This window comes from Balearica regulorum, chromosome 3 (genome assembly GCF_011004875.1).
Source record: "Balearica regulorum gibbericeps isolate bBalReg1 chromosome 3, bBalReg1.pri, whole genome shotgun sequence".
NCBI lineage: Eukaryota > Metazoa > Chordata > Aves > Gruiformes > Gruidae > Balearica > Balearica regulorum.
This window is the reverse complement of record NC_046186.1, coordinates 86250096-86267719: the sequence shown is the minus strand read 5'-3', so window position 1 is coordinate 86267719 and position 17624 is coordinate 86250096. Positions and strand designations below refer to the sequence as shown.

At 38.7% G+C, this 17624-nt stretch overlaps 1 protein-coding gene and 1 long non-coding RNA gene across 4 annotated transcripts in view; one reads left to right on the top strand and one right to left on the bottom strand.

Moving 5' to 3' along the window:
- Nucleotides 1-17624, bottom strand: part of LOC142601049 (uncharacterized) — a 133732-nt gene that overhangs the window by 5750 nt on the left and 110358 nt on the right. The window contains exons 7-8 of one of the 2 annotated variants that reach the window (XR_012834610.1): nucleotides 6629-6712; nucleotides 1277-1603 (exon numbers count right to left, since the gene is read on the bottom strand). This is a non-coding gene — a long non-coding RNA (uncharacterized LOC142601049). The remainder of the gene's footprint in view (nucleotides 1-1276; nucleotides 1604-6628; nucleotides 6713-17624) is intronic. The other variant, XR_012834608.1, reaches the window with a different exon arrangement.
- The window catches only part of PLD5 (phospholipase D family member 5), a 155550-nt gene that overhangs the window by 111810 nt on the left and 26116 nt on the right, over nucleotides 1-17624 (top strand). For both annotated transcript variants that reach the window (XM_075748792.1, XM_075748793.1), the window contains exon 5: nucleotides 2491-2618. In XM_075748792.1, the coding sequence (XP_075604907.1) occupies nucleotides 2491-2618 (128 nt within the window). The remainder of the gene's footprint in view (nucleotides 1-2490; nucleotides 2619-17624) is intronic.

The window sequence follows — 17624 nt, the reverse complement described above, 5'->3', positions numbered from 1 at the left end:
CTCAGCAAACCCACAGCTTTGTGTAATTGAGACTGTAGCATGATAAAGAGTTCTGTTAGGGCTTCACATATTGATCAGTCCAATTTAATTTCCTCATGGGACCTGGTCCACGCTAGAGATGATGGATTGTGTTGAAGGCCCGATAAGCCTATTTTAACAAAATATCTCAAGGGCTTCTAGAACAGAGGCAATTATCAATACTGATGCATGTTTCCTTTCATCAAAAGTTAAGGGCTCATTAAGAGCCTGCACGGCAGCTGCTGCTTGCAACACATGACTTTTTTTTTAATTAACTTTGAGATACTATTCCCTCAGCCTTATGAGTTGGCTATTTCCAGAAGTAAAAGAAATTGGGTTCCAGGTTTTTATTTTAATGATATGTGTGATAGCAGTATCTCCTGCACTGCTATATTCACTATTTTGGTAATTGAAGCCCAGATTATATTTTAGCGTGATAGTCCCAGACCACTGCTTGCACCCATGTCTAAACTGCCCACACCCACAAATCCTGGTGTGTTGTTACAACCTTTGAATTTTGTGTCCGGTTACTGATGATGTCTGCTATTTTTAACATTAGTATTACTAGTTAGTTTCCAGTTGTAACTTTAGCAATCAGCATTTTTGTTCCGTGTTGGATATTTCAAAAATGTTTTTAAACTGTGTTTATTTTAGGCTCTCAGTTATGAGAAGGCACCTCTTTGCTTCCAACTGTTTTACCTTTCCCATACAAAAAATCCTAAAATTTCATTTATAACCTGTTTGATGTAGGTGTGTTGTGGGTGTTAAATTCATACTGCTGTTTAATGTTGCAAATTAGAAGTATGAAAAGAAAATGTGATCAAGGCAAACTGCTATGTTAAACTTGATTTTAAACACAGTTTTCAGATAAGCAGCTAGAAGTTTAGTGCCTTACAGAATTGTTTTCCTTAGCTAGTAGAAGTTGCTTTTTTTGTTTATTCATCAGAAAACAATTTAAACCTTTTAACACCTGCTACAGTGTTTTCTTATTTCTTTTCCATTTCACACACATTATCTCATTAATTAAAACAGTTCTGCTCATTAATGCATGGATTGAAAGTCAGCAGCAACATGTTCCAAGGAAAACAGGAAAACACCTTTGTTTCTAAGTGTAGATGAATGTGGATGAGTGATAGCTAGAAAAAATTGAAAAGGTAACTGCGTTGCAGCAAATGTAATTGTACAATGAACAAAATTCTGTAACTTGCACAAAATCCTATGTTGCATGTTTGGTGCCTCATGAAAAGTGGCACCTTACCTGATTTTAATTCTTTTCTTGAATTTGTTCAAGTGAGAATTACAGTTTTCATAATAAAAAAGAAATACTTAGCACTGGTAACTGTTACTTAAAACTGCAAGTCAAATGTTTTTTAGAAGGTCAGAAACAGGAAGTTAAATTAACAGAATTGATATTTCAGTTCTGTAGGCATCCTGGAATTCTTTTGAAGTTGTGCCTTTCATCCAACCATTGCTGGAATTCACGGTACTGAAGATCCCATGAATGTTTAATGGGAGATGGCTGGTGCCGTTACTGCCCTTCAGGCTGCTGTTTACTGTCACTTCTCTTCCCCAGTTTCTGTCATGACTAAAATGTGAAGATGAGTGTGTTATTTTAAATTACCTTCAACAGTGATTAATTCAGATTAATCACCTAATCTTGCAAACACTAGAGCACTGAAAGAACAATAATGATGTGAGACATCTCCTAAACTCACCGAATATTACGGATATTCTGGATTTAGTCCTGCAAACATACTGATGGGGCCAGTTCAGACATTCCTTCTGATGTGATGATGTGCTTTTCCCCGACAAGTAATTCCTTTGATTTCAGTGCCCTGTAATCCTTATTAAAACTGTGCAATTCAAAGTGGTAGGTTGAATGTCACACATTAGCAGGATTAAGAGCAGTTTCAGCATACGTTTGCCCTTTGCTTACTTCCTCACTCCTTAATTCTCCCTCCACGTTCCTCTTGTTGGGGTCTGTTCCATGCGACAGCCCGCCCGAGGCTACCTGCTCGAGCCATTGCACAGGGCAAAGGAGCAGAGTCTGCTTTTCAGGAAAGGGTTGTAATTGGGTTCGTATTTTAAAGGTCGTCACTATATGTAGCAGCTTTGAGTTACAGAATAGACCTTGAAAAATAAACTGCTTTGGGGAACATACGTTGCTGAAAACAATAGCAATTATTTCATTCTAAAATGAAAGAAAATTAAGTAAACAGTATAATGCATGGGAAAGTTCCCTAAACCTGCTTTTGGGGAATATATGTTAATTAAGGTCTTAAATAGTGGGACATTAACACTATTATTGATTTTAAACGTCAATGGTATGTTTAATTACATTCCTCACTAGTTTTGGAAGCCGAGGCCCTGAAATGTGAAGTTGTGTTTTTTTGGTTGTTTTTTTTTTTTTTAATAATGTAAATTACATTATTTTAAACAATGCTATTTATTATTTTATCCTTAAATCTCTAGGTGCCGAAGTGTTGTATATGAACATGTCAGCATATAATGAAGGGCGGCTTCAGTCATCTTTCTGGATTGTTGATAAGCAGCACGTGTACATTGGAAGTGCCAGCCTAGACTGGAGATCACTGGGACAGGTAATTTAATTGAAAAAGCGATCCTATACTGAGGTGTAATGAGGAGAAAAAATAATGTTTTGAGGCCAGCAAGTGGAGATGGATAGCATTTTTTTTCTGATAGTTTGCTGGCAGAAATGCCAGCATCAAAAACTGTTCTGCCATAGTTTTGATGACTCTTCTGTGTTGGCAAAAGTATATCACTATAAATTTTACTTCTTTTCATTAGAATAGCTATCCTCGACAGTTATGCTTTGGGTTAAGCATAATTAAAAATCTGAATGCCTTTATTGATTTCTGTGATGATTTTGTTGATTGAAGATTGTAAGTTCTAGTGTACTTAAAAAAAAAAAAAAAAAAAAAAAGTGAAAACTTGTTGGAAAACAAACCGCTATGGAAACTCCCTGGTAAGGTTGGGAGCATGACCTAGTCCCTCTCATCTGCCATTTAAATGAGGAAAAGCAAACTTTGGAAAGACTTCCAAATTGATAGTGGGTGTTATCCTGAAATACCTACCACCTCTGGGGAGGGAGAGATTTATGAGTACAGAAAGTCAAATAGTACAAGGTTATTGCAGATTGGAGAGAATTACGTATTTTGATTCCTCATAAAGAAGTCAATTGATGGATGTACACTGAGTCCTCAACCAGTGCTGACGATTTTCTATGGTCTGTGACCATTATGAAAAAGTGATTCATCAGTAATGCAGCTTATTTACCTTCTTGTAGGTATCTGTAGTTGTTTTCGGTTTTTTTCCCCAACAGTCTCAGGATTATTAAAGGCTGTAATGTTCATTTTTGCTACATACCACTCACTCTTGTGAGGCTGCTGTTGGTCACATTTAGGGAGTAGAACCTGTGATTTTAGAGCTCAGGAACTGTAATGCACAGCAGAGGGGAAAAGGAAGCAGTCCTAGGTAGTTAGTAGTTGCAGTAAAATCCTTACTTTCTAAATATGAGCAGATTCTCAGAAACATGACTAATTTTGAACAGAAGTTGTAATGATTTTGTAAATAAGAAGGTATGTGTTGGTTGTGTTGAAGTTTTTAAGGTTTGTTTTGAGCTAAAAGACTGACAGTCTGAATAAAACCAAATCAACTATTTTAGTAAAGATCAAAGGAACAAATACACTTTTGCTGTTCCTATGTGTATTACTTTATTTAAAAGGTAACTTTTTGAATGTTTACAAAGGAATCTGGAAAACTGGTAGAAAAGAGGATGTTGTCAGCAAACCAGAGAAAGTCTTGGCCAAGAAAATGTTGTATTTTTAGTCAATGTAAGAAAAATAGTTTGGGCTTTTGGACAGTTTAGAAATTAAATGTTTATACATTGTGCTAAACTGTTTGTATGTCATAACAAATAGCTCTTCACAGAATTACTTAGCATATAAATAGTTTAGCTTTGAAGCCTCTTCTAATTGGGGTTTTGACTACCAGTGAAAATAATAAATGTGGAGGAAAGAAGCATATCTACCACATAGACTACTATATTATTGTATGTAATGGTTATGTTTATGATCTTCATCACAGATGCTACAGTTCGTTACAGGATTGGCCTTCTCATACTGAAGTAAATCTTAACTCTTGTAACAAACCTAGGTTAAACTGTGATGCCACTTCCTTGTGGGCCAGTGTTTCAAATGCGATTCCTCGCTGTTAATTTTATCACCCTCTTTTCTGCATGCATTTGGACATTTTTTTCATCTTATTGTCATATAACACTATATTTTTACATGTAGTGATAAGATGAAGCTCAGAAGAATTTTCGTACAGAGCAAAAAGAAATTTCTCTGGATTGCAGTTAGAGAATCTGCTTTCAATTAGTTGAGAAATGTAAGCTGGGGTTCCAGAAGAGCCTAAGGAAATGAGATGCTTGGTTCCTGTTGGCATCAGATAGGAGTATCCAATTCCCTTACCCCAGAGTTACAGGTTAATAAATCGGGGCAACTGCCAAAGAGATCTGATATGCTGTCCTAAAATAATAAACTGTCTTGAACTTTTCACATAAGAAGCAAAATAAGCACAGAACTCTCTCATTTTATTCTGAGTGCTTTTCTCAAGGAAAATGCACGCACGTGGGACCTTATCTTAAAACCCACAGTGAGCTGAGCCCTCACGAGGGGAAAAACATCTCCCACAGGTTCTCATTGTCAGAGTCCCAGTATAGCTGCAAATGAGGGATTAGGTCCCTCTTCTCTTCCCTCGAAGCCGCCTAAATGAGTAAGGGGCAATAGCGGAGCAGATAGTGCCAGGCTGGTCCAGACTCATGCCCTTGTACTCGCGCTGTCTGCAGTAGCTGCGTAGGGCATCTGCAGTTTTGCAGCGGGAGGCAGGGAACTCCCTGCAGATGCCACTGCATTTCCCGTTACACCCTGGTTTACCTGAGGGGAAAGGACTGTGAAAAGGCAGACCGGGCTGTTGATTAGTCACATATGGTGCGTTTAAAAGCTCATCTGACTTTAGAGTAACAGAACTGTGGTTATTGAATCAGCAAACCATTTTGGCCAGTATTACTAGACCTTAACAGCAAATCCCAGAATGAAGTAGGTTTCTGCTATTCTGGAAACATATGGTACTTTGGCCTATCAAGCACAGCAGTTGTCTTCTCACTCAAACAAAATATCCAGTATGACTAAGTCACCTTGTAGCTAACAATGTCTTGTTATTCAGCAGCACAGTTCCCGTGTAAATTATGAGTGCATCCAGTTTCGCATCTAATAATATCTAAAATGCAATGCAAAGCTTAAGATTGTAATTGTGCATGGTTGTATGTTTTCACATGCCTTCCCCTGTATTTTCTACATGCGTGTTTATTGCTTCCTCTGCGCTGAACCTTTGCCTACATTCAGGCCAGTACACTGCATGATTCATGTAGGAGCACCCCCTTCGCTGGTGCGGCAGTTGCACTGGAGATGCAGCAGGTCTCTACAGTATCTCACCCTGAGCTGTAGTCCCAGAGCCTTCCTACCTCTTGCTTGCTAGGGGCCCAAAGATGTAGAAATGCTTCTGTGACATAGCAGTACAGAGCATTTCACCTATAGCAGCTCAGCATACTAGAGAATATTTATGGAAGGTTACTGTGGTAGATATAAATGGATTTTATTGCTGTTCTGTCCCTTTGTGGGGGGATTAAAGAAAAAAGTCTGTTAGCATCATTCTTCCCTTGGGAGCCTGAGTCTAAAGCTGAAATAGTAATTTAATTTTTAACAGCTCCTTAGAAAACACCATCAGAACTTACATGTCCAAAGGTGTCAGCTTTTGGTTTTACAATCTTTGTGGAGAATTCTTCTCAACATTTATAAGCTAGACACTAGAAATCAATCTCATATGAGGCTTACCAAGTTTAGTTGCCATTTTCTTGATTTGCCAGCACTGACCAGAAGCGATACTAGTATTTCCTTTAAAAGTCAATTTTCTGTATCAGGGAGAGATTTTCATATGCTGCATATATTACTTGGGGAATAACCTTTAAATTTGCATATATCCTTGTGCTTTCGCTGTCAAAGTTGTAATACTTGCCAGACTCTCAGCTTTGAAATTATGGGCAAGGCTGACACCACATCATTACTTTTCAAAAAAACCTATGTTTCAGTTAGTTTGCTAGTTTTCCAAAACTCTAATAATTTTGGCTGAAATAATCTATGCCAGCTATCTACTACAGTCTGAATTTAAACCCCACAGGCAAATGAAAAATACTGTTCAGACTCCCTGAAAACAGGATTTTATGAATATTAAATGTTTTTTCATTCATAATGAAGTATTTTGATCTTTTCTTTGAACATGTCTAGATTTTGCATCAGGGATGCATTTTCTGTATTGTTATCAATGTACGGCACACGTTGTCTAATAGCATAACCCATTGAAAATTCTGGGTTATCAGCAGCCAGATTTTTTACCACTTTCTTAGCTACGGTAAGCTGTGTAAGAATTTATCAGTGAAATAATCTTTCTACTGATCTAGTTTCTTTCTGGTAAACTTTTCTAAACTGATCAAATGGTGCAAAAAGTGTATAAACAAGTCTTTCAGGTTTACCAACTTGATGGAAGACTTCTGGAGAGATGGTCTCTTGTTCTTTGTGGTTCATTCTGCCTTCAAAATGTGATTTAGGGGAGGGTACTAGAAGAGAAAAATTATTAAGAGAAAATTTTAAATCACATTTTGAACTTTTTATTTCATATAGGAGAACTATGTGATCAGCTGTACAACTTCGATCTTCCACTTCACTGTCATGCATTCAGAAATGGATGCAATTGATAAAGTATTTTCCCAGACTTCCCAGGCTGTCACCTACTAAGAATTTAGTCTCGTAACCATCAAACAAGCCAAGCAACCAATTTGGGCCATAGCTGTGCAATCTACTTAAGTATATTTTTAAGATAATGAAATGTTGAAGTCTATTTTTATTCAGCAAAATATGTATATCTATGTTAAAATGTTTAGCTGGAAAAGGATTCACTCAAACGTGCCTAAAATTAGGTACTTATGCTGATTAATTTTTGCCTGTGATTTGAACTAATAACAGTCGAGGTGGCTGTGGTGCTGTAGTCTGGTTTCTGGTTCCTTGACCAGGTAGCTTATTCATGTATTTAAATAAAAGAAATTTGTTATATAAAAATTGTTATAATCCATAATATTAATGCAGAGTAAGAACTAACAAAAAGTGTCACATATTTCTTTTGTTCCATGACTCCTTCCAATAGTTCCAGCAAAGCTTGAAAATGCATTTAGCTCCTTAATTCTTTTAAGGAGCGTGAGGTTTGTAGTACAGACAAAACCTTTAATCAGCTCAAGAAACACTTCTGGAGCTCTTCAAGCTAACAACATTTTTGGAAAAGTTTTATTCACACATGAGTAATTGAATCCAGTGGGCAAACTCCTGTACTGGATTAGTTGAACCACTTCAGAAAAATACATTTATGTGCAACAAATAATCAGCCCTTGGAAAATTCTATTACTGAAAATTATTGAAACAAGTAAAATTAATCCAATTGTCTTCACTGGAAGTGGTATCAGGTTAATATTAAATACTCTTGTAGGCAAAAAAAAAAAAAAAAAAAAAGCTTAAATCATGAATAGTAAGAGGTAGCAGGTAGTTGGGTGTATGTGTGGGGGTTAATGTCCAAATTGGAATGTTTGAGCTCTCAAGAAGCAGCGTACTGTGTGCTCTCTGTAATTGGGAGGTTCTGATTGCAAACAGCTCGACTAAATGAAAGTGGCTCATCTAGAGTCCTCCAGTTACTGCAGAGACCTGGGACAGAACCACCAGTTGGGCAACTGCTCACACCTTGTGCTCAGGCACGTAAACTGTTTAGCCGGGGAGAACAGTGAGACTTGGTGTGCCACAAAATAAGGGGTGCCAGAAAGAAGTGCTCTTGGAAAAAAGAAGAAGGACCAAAAAGAAACAGGTAAAGTTTCTAGCTGTAAGAAAGATCTTGAAAGTGGAGGAGATCCTGGAGATCAGGGAGCTGTGAGGAGACGGAAGCCAGGGGAAGCACCAGGACACTGGCTGGTCATGCCTGAGACAGGTAACGGTGAGCAGCCACGCAGCAATGACAGACTCAACTTTCTGCCTGAGCATCCTGGGCCAGCAGCCACCTTCCTGCAGGGATGGAATGTATGGATGGAAGGTGTGAAAGATTAAAAAATTCTCATCTTAAATGAGAACAATTAATTAATTTAATTTCTTAAACAAACCCCAATATCCAGATCCCACGTGGGCAGTCATTTACTCTATCTTGCCTGTGACATCTTAAAAGCATTATCTCAAAAAGTCCTACTTAAATTTTGGCTCAGCTGATGTTGAGGAAAAGTTTCTAAGCAGAGCCATGATCTCTCTTAGTTAGCTGTGTAAAAAAATGCTAGCAGAGGATTTTTCTTTTTAAGATGCCTCTTAAGTCCATGTATTTTCTGGATTGTTCATTCTTCTGGTTGTTTTAAATTCAGACCAGTTTATTATGAATGGCTGAAAAAAATAATTTTTTATGGACAAAAAAACCCAACTAGGCTGTAAAACATAGGGGTTTTTTAAGGACAAAAACCCAATGATGTGAACTTGCTCTCATTTTCCCACTCATTTTATGTCTCTGTTGGTTTCCTTGTGTGATTTGTCTCACCAATACAAAGTAAGCCTTCAGAAAGGCATTCAATTTCTCTTCCTCTTAAAAATCCATCAGGAGGAGGATTGGAAAAATAATACCTGAAGTCTTCACCTATGTATTTATGTATGAAGACAAATTAATTCTTGGTAAATTAGGCTTGGTCTTATGAGTAGAATTTTTTGACCTTGCTTCTGTCATGAAATGAGTTCGGGCAGTGTTTTGACTAGCAGAAGTTTCTCTCATCATCTCTGCTGCAAAGGATCAATGATTTGTTCTTGCTGACTCTCGGCAGTGCCTTGGAGCACTTTGTAAAGCGTCCCATGTGACAGCTGGGTATCTGATGGGACTACTAAACAATAGTATTTCCTTTACACGCAGTTTCCTCTCCATCCTCCTCTTACTCTCTTGTTATAAGTTAGAAACTGCTGATAGTATCTACATAGTTTAAGGTAATTAGAAAATTAGATAAACTGTCCCCACACTCTTTATTGGGTTGGAAAGAGTGACCTGTTTTATCTGAGGAGTTAGGTTTTTACTTGATATACCTAACATGTTAAATAAATACACAAGAGGGCCAAAGTACTGTAGAAGGTAAGATGTGTGACAGTGCACGAATGAGAAACTCGCTATGGACTACTTTTTCATTATGATTATTATTAGTATGTAAAATGTACTTGTTTCTTTAGGATTGACTCCTACAGTATGTGAAAGTAAGTTGTAGCAATTATGAATTGTCAATTACATTTGAAGAATAAGAAATAAGTTGCCCAATTCATTTATTCTGTTAATAATTCAGTTGAATCAACAGTCAAATTAGCTATGTGAGATGTTGAGCTATGAGTATTAATTATTAAAAAAAGGTTTATTAAGCATCTGTAGATACAGTAGATAAGCGAATTTATGCTTTTTAGGACACATGTGAATAATCTAGTGCATACTTACAGTCAAAGTATATTGCATTCTGAATTTTCTGAAATTAAGAACCCTACAGTTACTAGGGAAAGGAAAAGGAAAAAAAAACCCAACAAAAAACCAAACAACCAGAAGAAAACATAAACCCAGTTGATCAAAAGATACACTTTTTGTGTGTGTCAATTTCAAGTAAAAACTGATGAACCGATATTTTATTTGTTTTAGCATGAATCAGTTACTTGGACATAGCTATAGGAAGGCTTGCAGCAGTATGGGTCCGGGAGCGCTTGGAATGTTGCTGCATGTCTTGCCTGTTATTACCAGACAAGAACAGAACTGGATTGGGAGATAGTGCGGGTTTCAATTTAGTTGTTTAGGCTCTCCTTCTTATGACATAGAAAAAAGGAGACAAAAGCAGTAGTTGGAATTCTTCTCTACCACCTTCTCCTCCTCTTGTCTTCTGTGACAAAAAGACTGATAAAACCTAACCTCTTTTTCTTCCTACTCTGAGATGGCAAAAGTTGGGAGATGAATGGAATCTCAGCTATTGAGAGATGCATCTAAAAGAGCAGTTTTGGGGCAATTTGGGACTGTGAGAATATTGGAGGAGCAAGCCTTTGATTGCTTGGGGGTGGGTAAAAGCAATTGGAAGCAATCCATGTGGTTCTTTACTCAAAAGTCTCATCCCAATTATATTGAGGAGACTCATGGAGGAGTCACAGCTCAAAGGCAGGACTTAGAGTGACAAAACTCATCCTGGGATTATTCCTTCTTCTCTGAGTCTCCATTTCTGGGCCTATAGATCCAAGTCAACACTTTCCCAAAACTCAGGAAGCTCTGGAATGCTGCCAGGAGTAATGCAACCCCTGCTGCTTTTTATGTATCTCTCTCAGGGAAAGGGGAATGATCATTTCTTCCAAGTATATACTTAAAAACAGTAGTTGCTATTTATTTGTGTGTGATCAAAATTGTCCTCCCATAAAACCAATACATAATAAATACTGGACTTCTATATACCTCAAACGACATTATGATGATCTCATTTGTTTCCAGTTTCCCTAAAATCTTGCTGTAGCGGAGCCAACTCTCCAAACTGATGACTGAGACAGGAGCTGCACATTTGCAATTTCTGTTTACGACAGTTGCATCCTATCTTTACAGAAGCGCATAGAGCAAAAAGCATGCTATAATCAGTCAGTAATTTTTTTTAACTTTTATCTAAATGAGTGTCTTGAAGTTATGTAATGGTGCATCTGGTCCTTTTGAGATAAGATACTTTGTCTTCCAGTTAATGGAATTACATCTTTTCATTCAAGCAAAAGTTATATTGAGAGTCTCCATTTGATATAATGTTCTACTAGTATGAACTACAGTTACTTCCCTAATGTGCACTTTAGACTATTGCCAGTCCTTGCCATCTTCTAATAATTTGCTTAATTTTCTTACTGCCCCAGTGGTGCTCAGTATCATATCGCTATTAGTAAATTGAGCACAGTCTCAAGTGTCCTATAACATGAAACAAGGCTCTTTCAACTTCGTCATCACTGAGGTTCAACCAGGATCAGATGGGTAAATGTTAGACTGAAAGTACACGCAACATAATACCAGTGTATTCTGTCTAAATTCATATTTCTGTGTTAAATAATCTTACATATGACAGAGAATATCTGCTTCTAAAAAGTTGTGATACATTGCTAGCCTTGTGATCCAATCCTTAAAAATACTCATGCTGCTAATCTGATTTATTTCAATGGGATTATTTCCAAAACTAGCTAATGGTATAAAGATAACATATGAGTGCAACCCAGATCTTCAAGCATAGTGAATGAGTCAAGATGCAAAGAAAACAGGTCTAAGTAGATATTACAGAGCTGTATTGACAGCTTAAATACTTTTCTGTCTTTACTTCTTGTAGTGTAGAAAGCTAGGTGGATTACGCTATTACAACTTGCCCTTCAAAAGACAGGCTGAAAATATATTTCTCATTTTCACTAAGAGCTGCTAGCTAGGGTCTCCATCTTTGACAAAATCTGGAGCAGTTTGATCACTGTTACCTTTCTCCAAAATAGCAGCTTTTCTTTTTCCTTTCCTCTTTTTTTTCTGGCGGAAGAGGAGAGGGAGGGGAGATATGTTGCTCTTGGAAATGTACAGAACTCACAGTATGCATTCATCATGGTGTAAAGTTTGTATTTTTGGAAGTCTGATGTTTGGTTTTAGTCTTTAACTGATGAGACAGGCCACTTTTTCTCTGTTACATCCAGTAAATCAGGATAGTCAGCATTGCCCATTAAGCCTACTCTGCTTGAAATTTATCTCACCATCCAGTATTTGCAAATGAATCTCAGTGAAGCAAAAGGGCTGTTTGTCTCTCGCTAGCATTGCTGTGCACTGCTCACCGAGGGCTGGGTAAAGCCGGACAGGAACACGGGTAGTGTGGCTGCTCCGCTTGTGTTCTGCATGTGCTCCTCTCACCGCCTGGTAGTGCCCTTGGTTCCTCCTTACTCCTGCAGGCTTCTGTTTCTGTGATCTAGTGACTGGGAACAGCAGGGGGCTGTATATTCACCTTGCCCTTGGAGCCAAAAAGACTTCTTTACGCCTCCCCAGCTTGGCTGGTTTCTCTTGATGCGGAGCTGATTCCCAGCTGCGAGGTGCTAGGAAGCTATTCCTCTGCGTCATACTTTTCCCACTGCTGTGCTCCGTTCTCGTGTGCATCATCCGCATTATGTATTTGTATTTAGCGTAAGAAAGGGCAAAATACAGCTTGCGGCGTATTTTTATTTGATTTCTGTTGGCTGTAGGAGTATGCTCATTACTCTGTCTCTGACCTGTGAAATTACAGATCTATTTTCTTCTCATTGGTTTGTTGTTTTTTTTTCAGTTGCTGTGAAAGTTCTGTAGAACAGGTTTACCTACCATTGGAGTAATCAATAATAAATTGTAAATCAATAAATAACAAATCTGCAGAGCAAAATGATGGAATATCCAGTTTGAACAGAAAAACTCACTTCTTTCCAAAGCAGCATGGGATGTTCAGGTAGTTGGATCTCCACAATCCAAAGGAAAAGAGAAAGTTCTTTCTCCAGTAAAACTAACCTTATAACTGTTTGCTTGCTTTTTAATGCTTGTCATGCCATCACTACATCTTAAAATAATGAAGACTCATAGAAGATGTTGCAAAGAGAGTGTGTGTGGTTCTGGTTTATGAGTGGTCCCTCAGATACTTGACAAATCATATCAGTGCATTATCAGACTCGAGAGCTTTGGATGGGTTCTAGATGTGTTTAGGGAACTGGAGGCATGCGGGAGTTTGGTGGCAGAACACACGCTGTACACCACCGCACAGAGGGTAGAAAATAATCTATACAAGTGTGTGCAAAACTAGCTTTGAAGACCTCTGCTGCTATCGTGAAGCAAACAGGCAGGCAGTGTGGTGGACAGCACTGGTGAGATGTGCTTGCATGAGTCCACGCTCTAGAGATAAGACTCAGGAGCCTAAGTGTTAAGCCATTGAAATTTGCAAAAATTGTGTTTGGGAGGATCTCCCAGAAACTGCAGGACAAATAGTGTACCAGGCAGTTGTCTTGCCTCTAAAAACCCCCAAATTTAAAAAAAAAAAAAAACAAAAAGCATTGGTCACAGTGATGAGAATGGTTTCCAGGCACACCACTATAAGGCCTGTCTGCAGTGATCAGTAGAGTTCGATTTGGATTTATAGATCCTCCAACCAATTGCACTTACAAGTCCTGTAGTTTCATTTGTGTTGTGTTCATTAAGAAACCCTGAAATAGTAAGATGGGCTGAGACAGCAGTGTGTATTAATGCAGGTGCTGCACTAGAATGGTTTTATGGTTTCTTCACCAGAGCTCACTTGCAGAGAACCTGTTTGCACCTATCTGTCCTGCCCACTGCTGCTCTCAAGTCTAAGCCAGACTGCACGGATGGGTCAAAAGTGGTATTGCTGCACTTCTGTGCCAGAGCTGGCTTATGGAAAGCTACTGCTGGAGTTCAGCAGCTAAGGGGTAGACATGCCTGCAGAGTCATAGCTCTTAAGACCAATGTGGCCTTTTACAATCATAGAATCACTTAGGTTGGCAAAACACCCTTAAGACCATTGAGTCCAACCATTAATCATTTTGTTTGTCCTAGATAAGAATACAGGCCATACAGTCTGATCCAGGCATTCCAGCATCTGGCTCAACAGCTGGTGGTAGAGTCTTAAATAATCAGTAAACTGACAAGGATGTTAGAAAGGCAGGAAATCCACCACTTTCCCAAAAATGTGATTTATGTTGTGCTGAAAGAGAACTTGTTCATTAAAACCCAGCTGAATCTCTGAGGGAGAGCTAACGCACCACAGTCTATTCTGTCTTCTCCCACAAGAACTTGCTGGCAACTAATCTTGGTCAGTGATGTTAATGAAGGGAGGCAGATTCCTCTCAGAGGGATTGAGTTATTAGCATACCCCATCAGATCAGTCTTGTTCAACTAAACAATTAAAATACACTTTCATGATTATTTTAATGTTGTTATTCCCAATATGTGGTTCCACCCACATGCACACACTTTGATATTGCACAGACGATCATTCCTTTCTAGATAAATATCTTCATTCAGAGCTGCTTCAACTCCAAAGGGTTCCCAAGTTCAGCAGCCCAGTCACCTCCCACTTTAACAGTTGAATCCTTTCATGGAAAACTGGATTTAGTATTGCCCTGCGAAAAAGACACACAGTGAATCAGGCTGAAATACCGTGCCATAAATCTCCATGCGTCAGGGCAAGGAAGGACAATCATCTCAGTCATTCTACGAAAAAAGAGTAATGGCTCTGCAGTTCAGTATAAAATCTCATCTTCCTATATCCACAAGTCATCAAGCAGAACAAAACAGATCCTGACAAAGCATTCCTTCCATATGAATGTGCAGAATTAATGACATTGCTGAACCTTTCCGGATTTTGATATCGTCGTCATAAGCATCAAGCCTAGTTTGGAAGTCATCATGCAGTCACCTTTCTTAACTTTACTAAGTAAACGGCAGTCACCAAAACAGTGAAACCATTGGTGTTTGCGTGGAACCGCTCTAGTAGCGAACTGTTAATCCTTGCTTGAGGGAGGTGTATTGTGCAGGCAGCGCACGTGGACAGAAATGTGAGGTGTACCTTCAGAAAACTGCAGAAATCATGAGAATCCCTGTATTGGACAGTCAAGTTTTTCTAATCAATATAATGACTTCTTAGGCATTTCTTTCAAATTTAATGGTACTGTAGATTTCTATGATTGGGTAGCAAATCATTTTCTAAGGAGCTCTGCGGCATAGGTACAGAACTTACGTATGTCATATATATACACCATGAACATGTTCTACAGTTTCATGACGTATATGCTGCTTAATTGTATTGAAAACATCTTTTATCATCTTTATGACTTACATTTTATTACCTTCAACTCTGTATGTGCTGTAAAAAAGAACTCAGTTTAGAAATTGTGACAAATAAGTTTTAAGACTGGAAGTTAGTGTTAATGCTGAATTGAAATAATATGTTTTCGGGTATGTTTTCAGATGTTTCTTTCCTTTCGCTATGAAGTGTTTATTACCTAATATTGCAGATGGAAATGGCATCAAGCCTTAAAGTTGTCTCACACTTTTTTAATGTGTTTTTTTTCCTCTTTGTTCTGTTCAGTGTTAACTTACGTAAGAGCTATGCTGACTTTTATTAGGGTATTAAATCTCTGACATCTGTGGCACACAATACTTCTGTTTCTTGCACAAGGGTTGTTAACACATTATTTAGAAATAAACAATTTTTTACATCCATAGGGGCAGCATCTGCCGTGATTTGAGATAGGAGAAAGTACCCAGTCATGACCTTATGCAGTAAACAGATTAATATTCCTCTTTCTCATGATGATATAGCCATAGCATGCATTATTACTATTTGATCATGTAGTAGCAGCCAGCTGACACCTCGGCTGAATCCACTACTTCACCAAGTACCAAGAGGCTTTTCAGATGACCCAAATGACCTTTACCTGTACGTGCAACATAGTACTTTAGCAGAAAGAGGGATTTAAGGAAGCATGAATCAATGTGTTACAAATTTTACTGTTAGGGTCCAGTGGCATGAATATGATGGATTAATGCCGAGTTTGCTTCCTAGGAGCATATACCAGGACCACACCTTTACAGGAGACGTTGCTTCCATGTTGAAGCAGGCAGAAAGCCCCACAAATATCTAAGGTGGCTACTTAGAAGAATAGGACAAAGAGCACATATGGATTTCTGAAACAGATTTCTATATAGGCTCGCCGTTGCCCTGGGGCTGCCTGTGTAGTGTTTCGCTAAATTACCTTACTTATCTAAACTGCTTGGATTTCTAGCTTACCTCAAGGTCCTGTACGCTGACTTTAATCAAGGCTCAGTCAAAAATTGCTTAGAGCCTTTGGCCCTCCTGCTTACATCAACAGAAGAGATTTCTAATTCTGATCAGGTAGTCTGGCGAGGCTCAACAGTTACAGCAATAATTCATATGCAATGTCATTGTCCCAGTTTGTGTCCGCAGCACGCCTGCCACCAGTCTATTTGGTTTGCAAAAGGAAAACCCACAGTGTGTGTCAGTAATGTTATAAATAATGCATCCAATTAATCAACTACGTGCTGTTGCATTTCCCTGAAGCCCACGAATCTGAAAGCCCCAAAGAAACTGCACTTTGAGAGAAATGTTTGGACATAAATAGTGCCCTTATTCTCAGGTCAGTCCTTTGCACTCTCCTCTCTGTGATGTACAGCAGAAGACGTACGGAGGCTGCCCCTTGCAGCATTACGTAGGACGAGAACAAGTACTAAGAGCTCATGCTGTGATTCCCAGCTGCGTGAGGAGGATGCAAGATAAGGGCTGACAGGCCAGGCTCCGATGCAGGAAAGATGGAAAGAGGCAGCGGGAGGTATGTGTGTGGGGGGGGTAAACGAGAGTCCAGGTCTTTCCAGAAGCTAGCAAGAACTTTCACTTCACCTTTTAATTTTTTATGGTTCCGCTGAGGTAGTGAATTGTTTCATATGATATGAACGACACCAGTACTGAAATGTGATGCAGCTTGCCAGCAGTGAGATGGCGGCCAGCACAACGTGGTCCTTTTCTTCCCAGCCTGCGCTTTTCTTTGATATAAGGAACAAAAACTGTGTTTCAAAAGAGAAACGGTATCAAATTAGAATTCATATTAATTACGTTTTCTGCAGTAAAACAAGAAATAAATCAAACATGATCCTGGAGAAATGGTTTCTTGCAGTTGCAAGCTTGCTTTTCCCCCAAAGAGACACTAGTGCTTGCTTTGAGGGGGGAATGAAACTGTAAACTGAAAAGTCATTTGAAAATGATAAATTAGGCTGTGATTATGCCAAGTGATATTAATTATGCTGATAGACTACATAGCAAGGAATTTTTAACTGGTTCAGTTCTGCCTTTGGCTTGCTCTGACAAGTAGCAATGTGTCAGGCTTGGTTTGTTAGTGAGCTTCATCAACAGCAGTAAGAAAGCCCAAACTTGCGCTGTCAGTTCTGTGGTAGGTTCTACATGAACATCATCACAGAGTGGTCTGTGGTTTAAACAAATTCTATTTGTATTGTTTGTACAAACAGACTTGGTTTTGCTGAGTATTCCGTATCAATAGAGGAGATGGCTGAAAAAGAAAAACCGTGATTTTTTTTTTTTTTTCCTAATGTGACAAGGACACGGGGGATTTCTGTTTTTCTGCTTTGAAGATCATTGCTACCTCTTCCTGACAAAGTTCTTTTTAAACCACACCATTTTAAAACAAGCTCCCCCTTCTGCCTGGGTTTCTAGCTTGCTTTGCATCTTGGTGGCAGTACCTTTCAGCAGAAATGAAATGCTGAACCTAGGGGTTTTTTTCAGCATGGTTTTCTTAAGATCAGGGTGCTATGCAAAATAATGGTGGGACTATCAACTGAATGTAAGGTGAAGTGGAAATTAGTAGAGCATCACTGCAGTTCTGTGTTCTTGACCT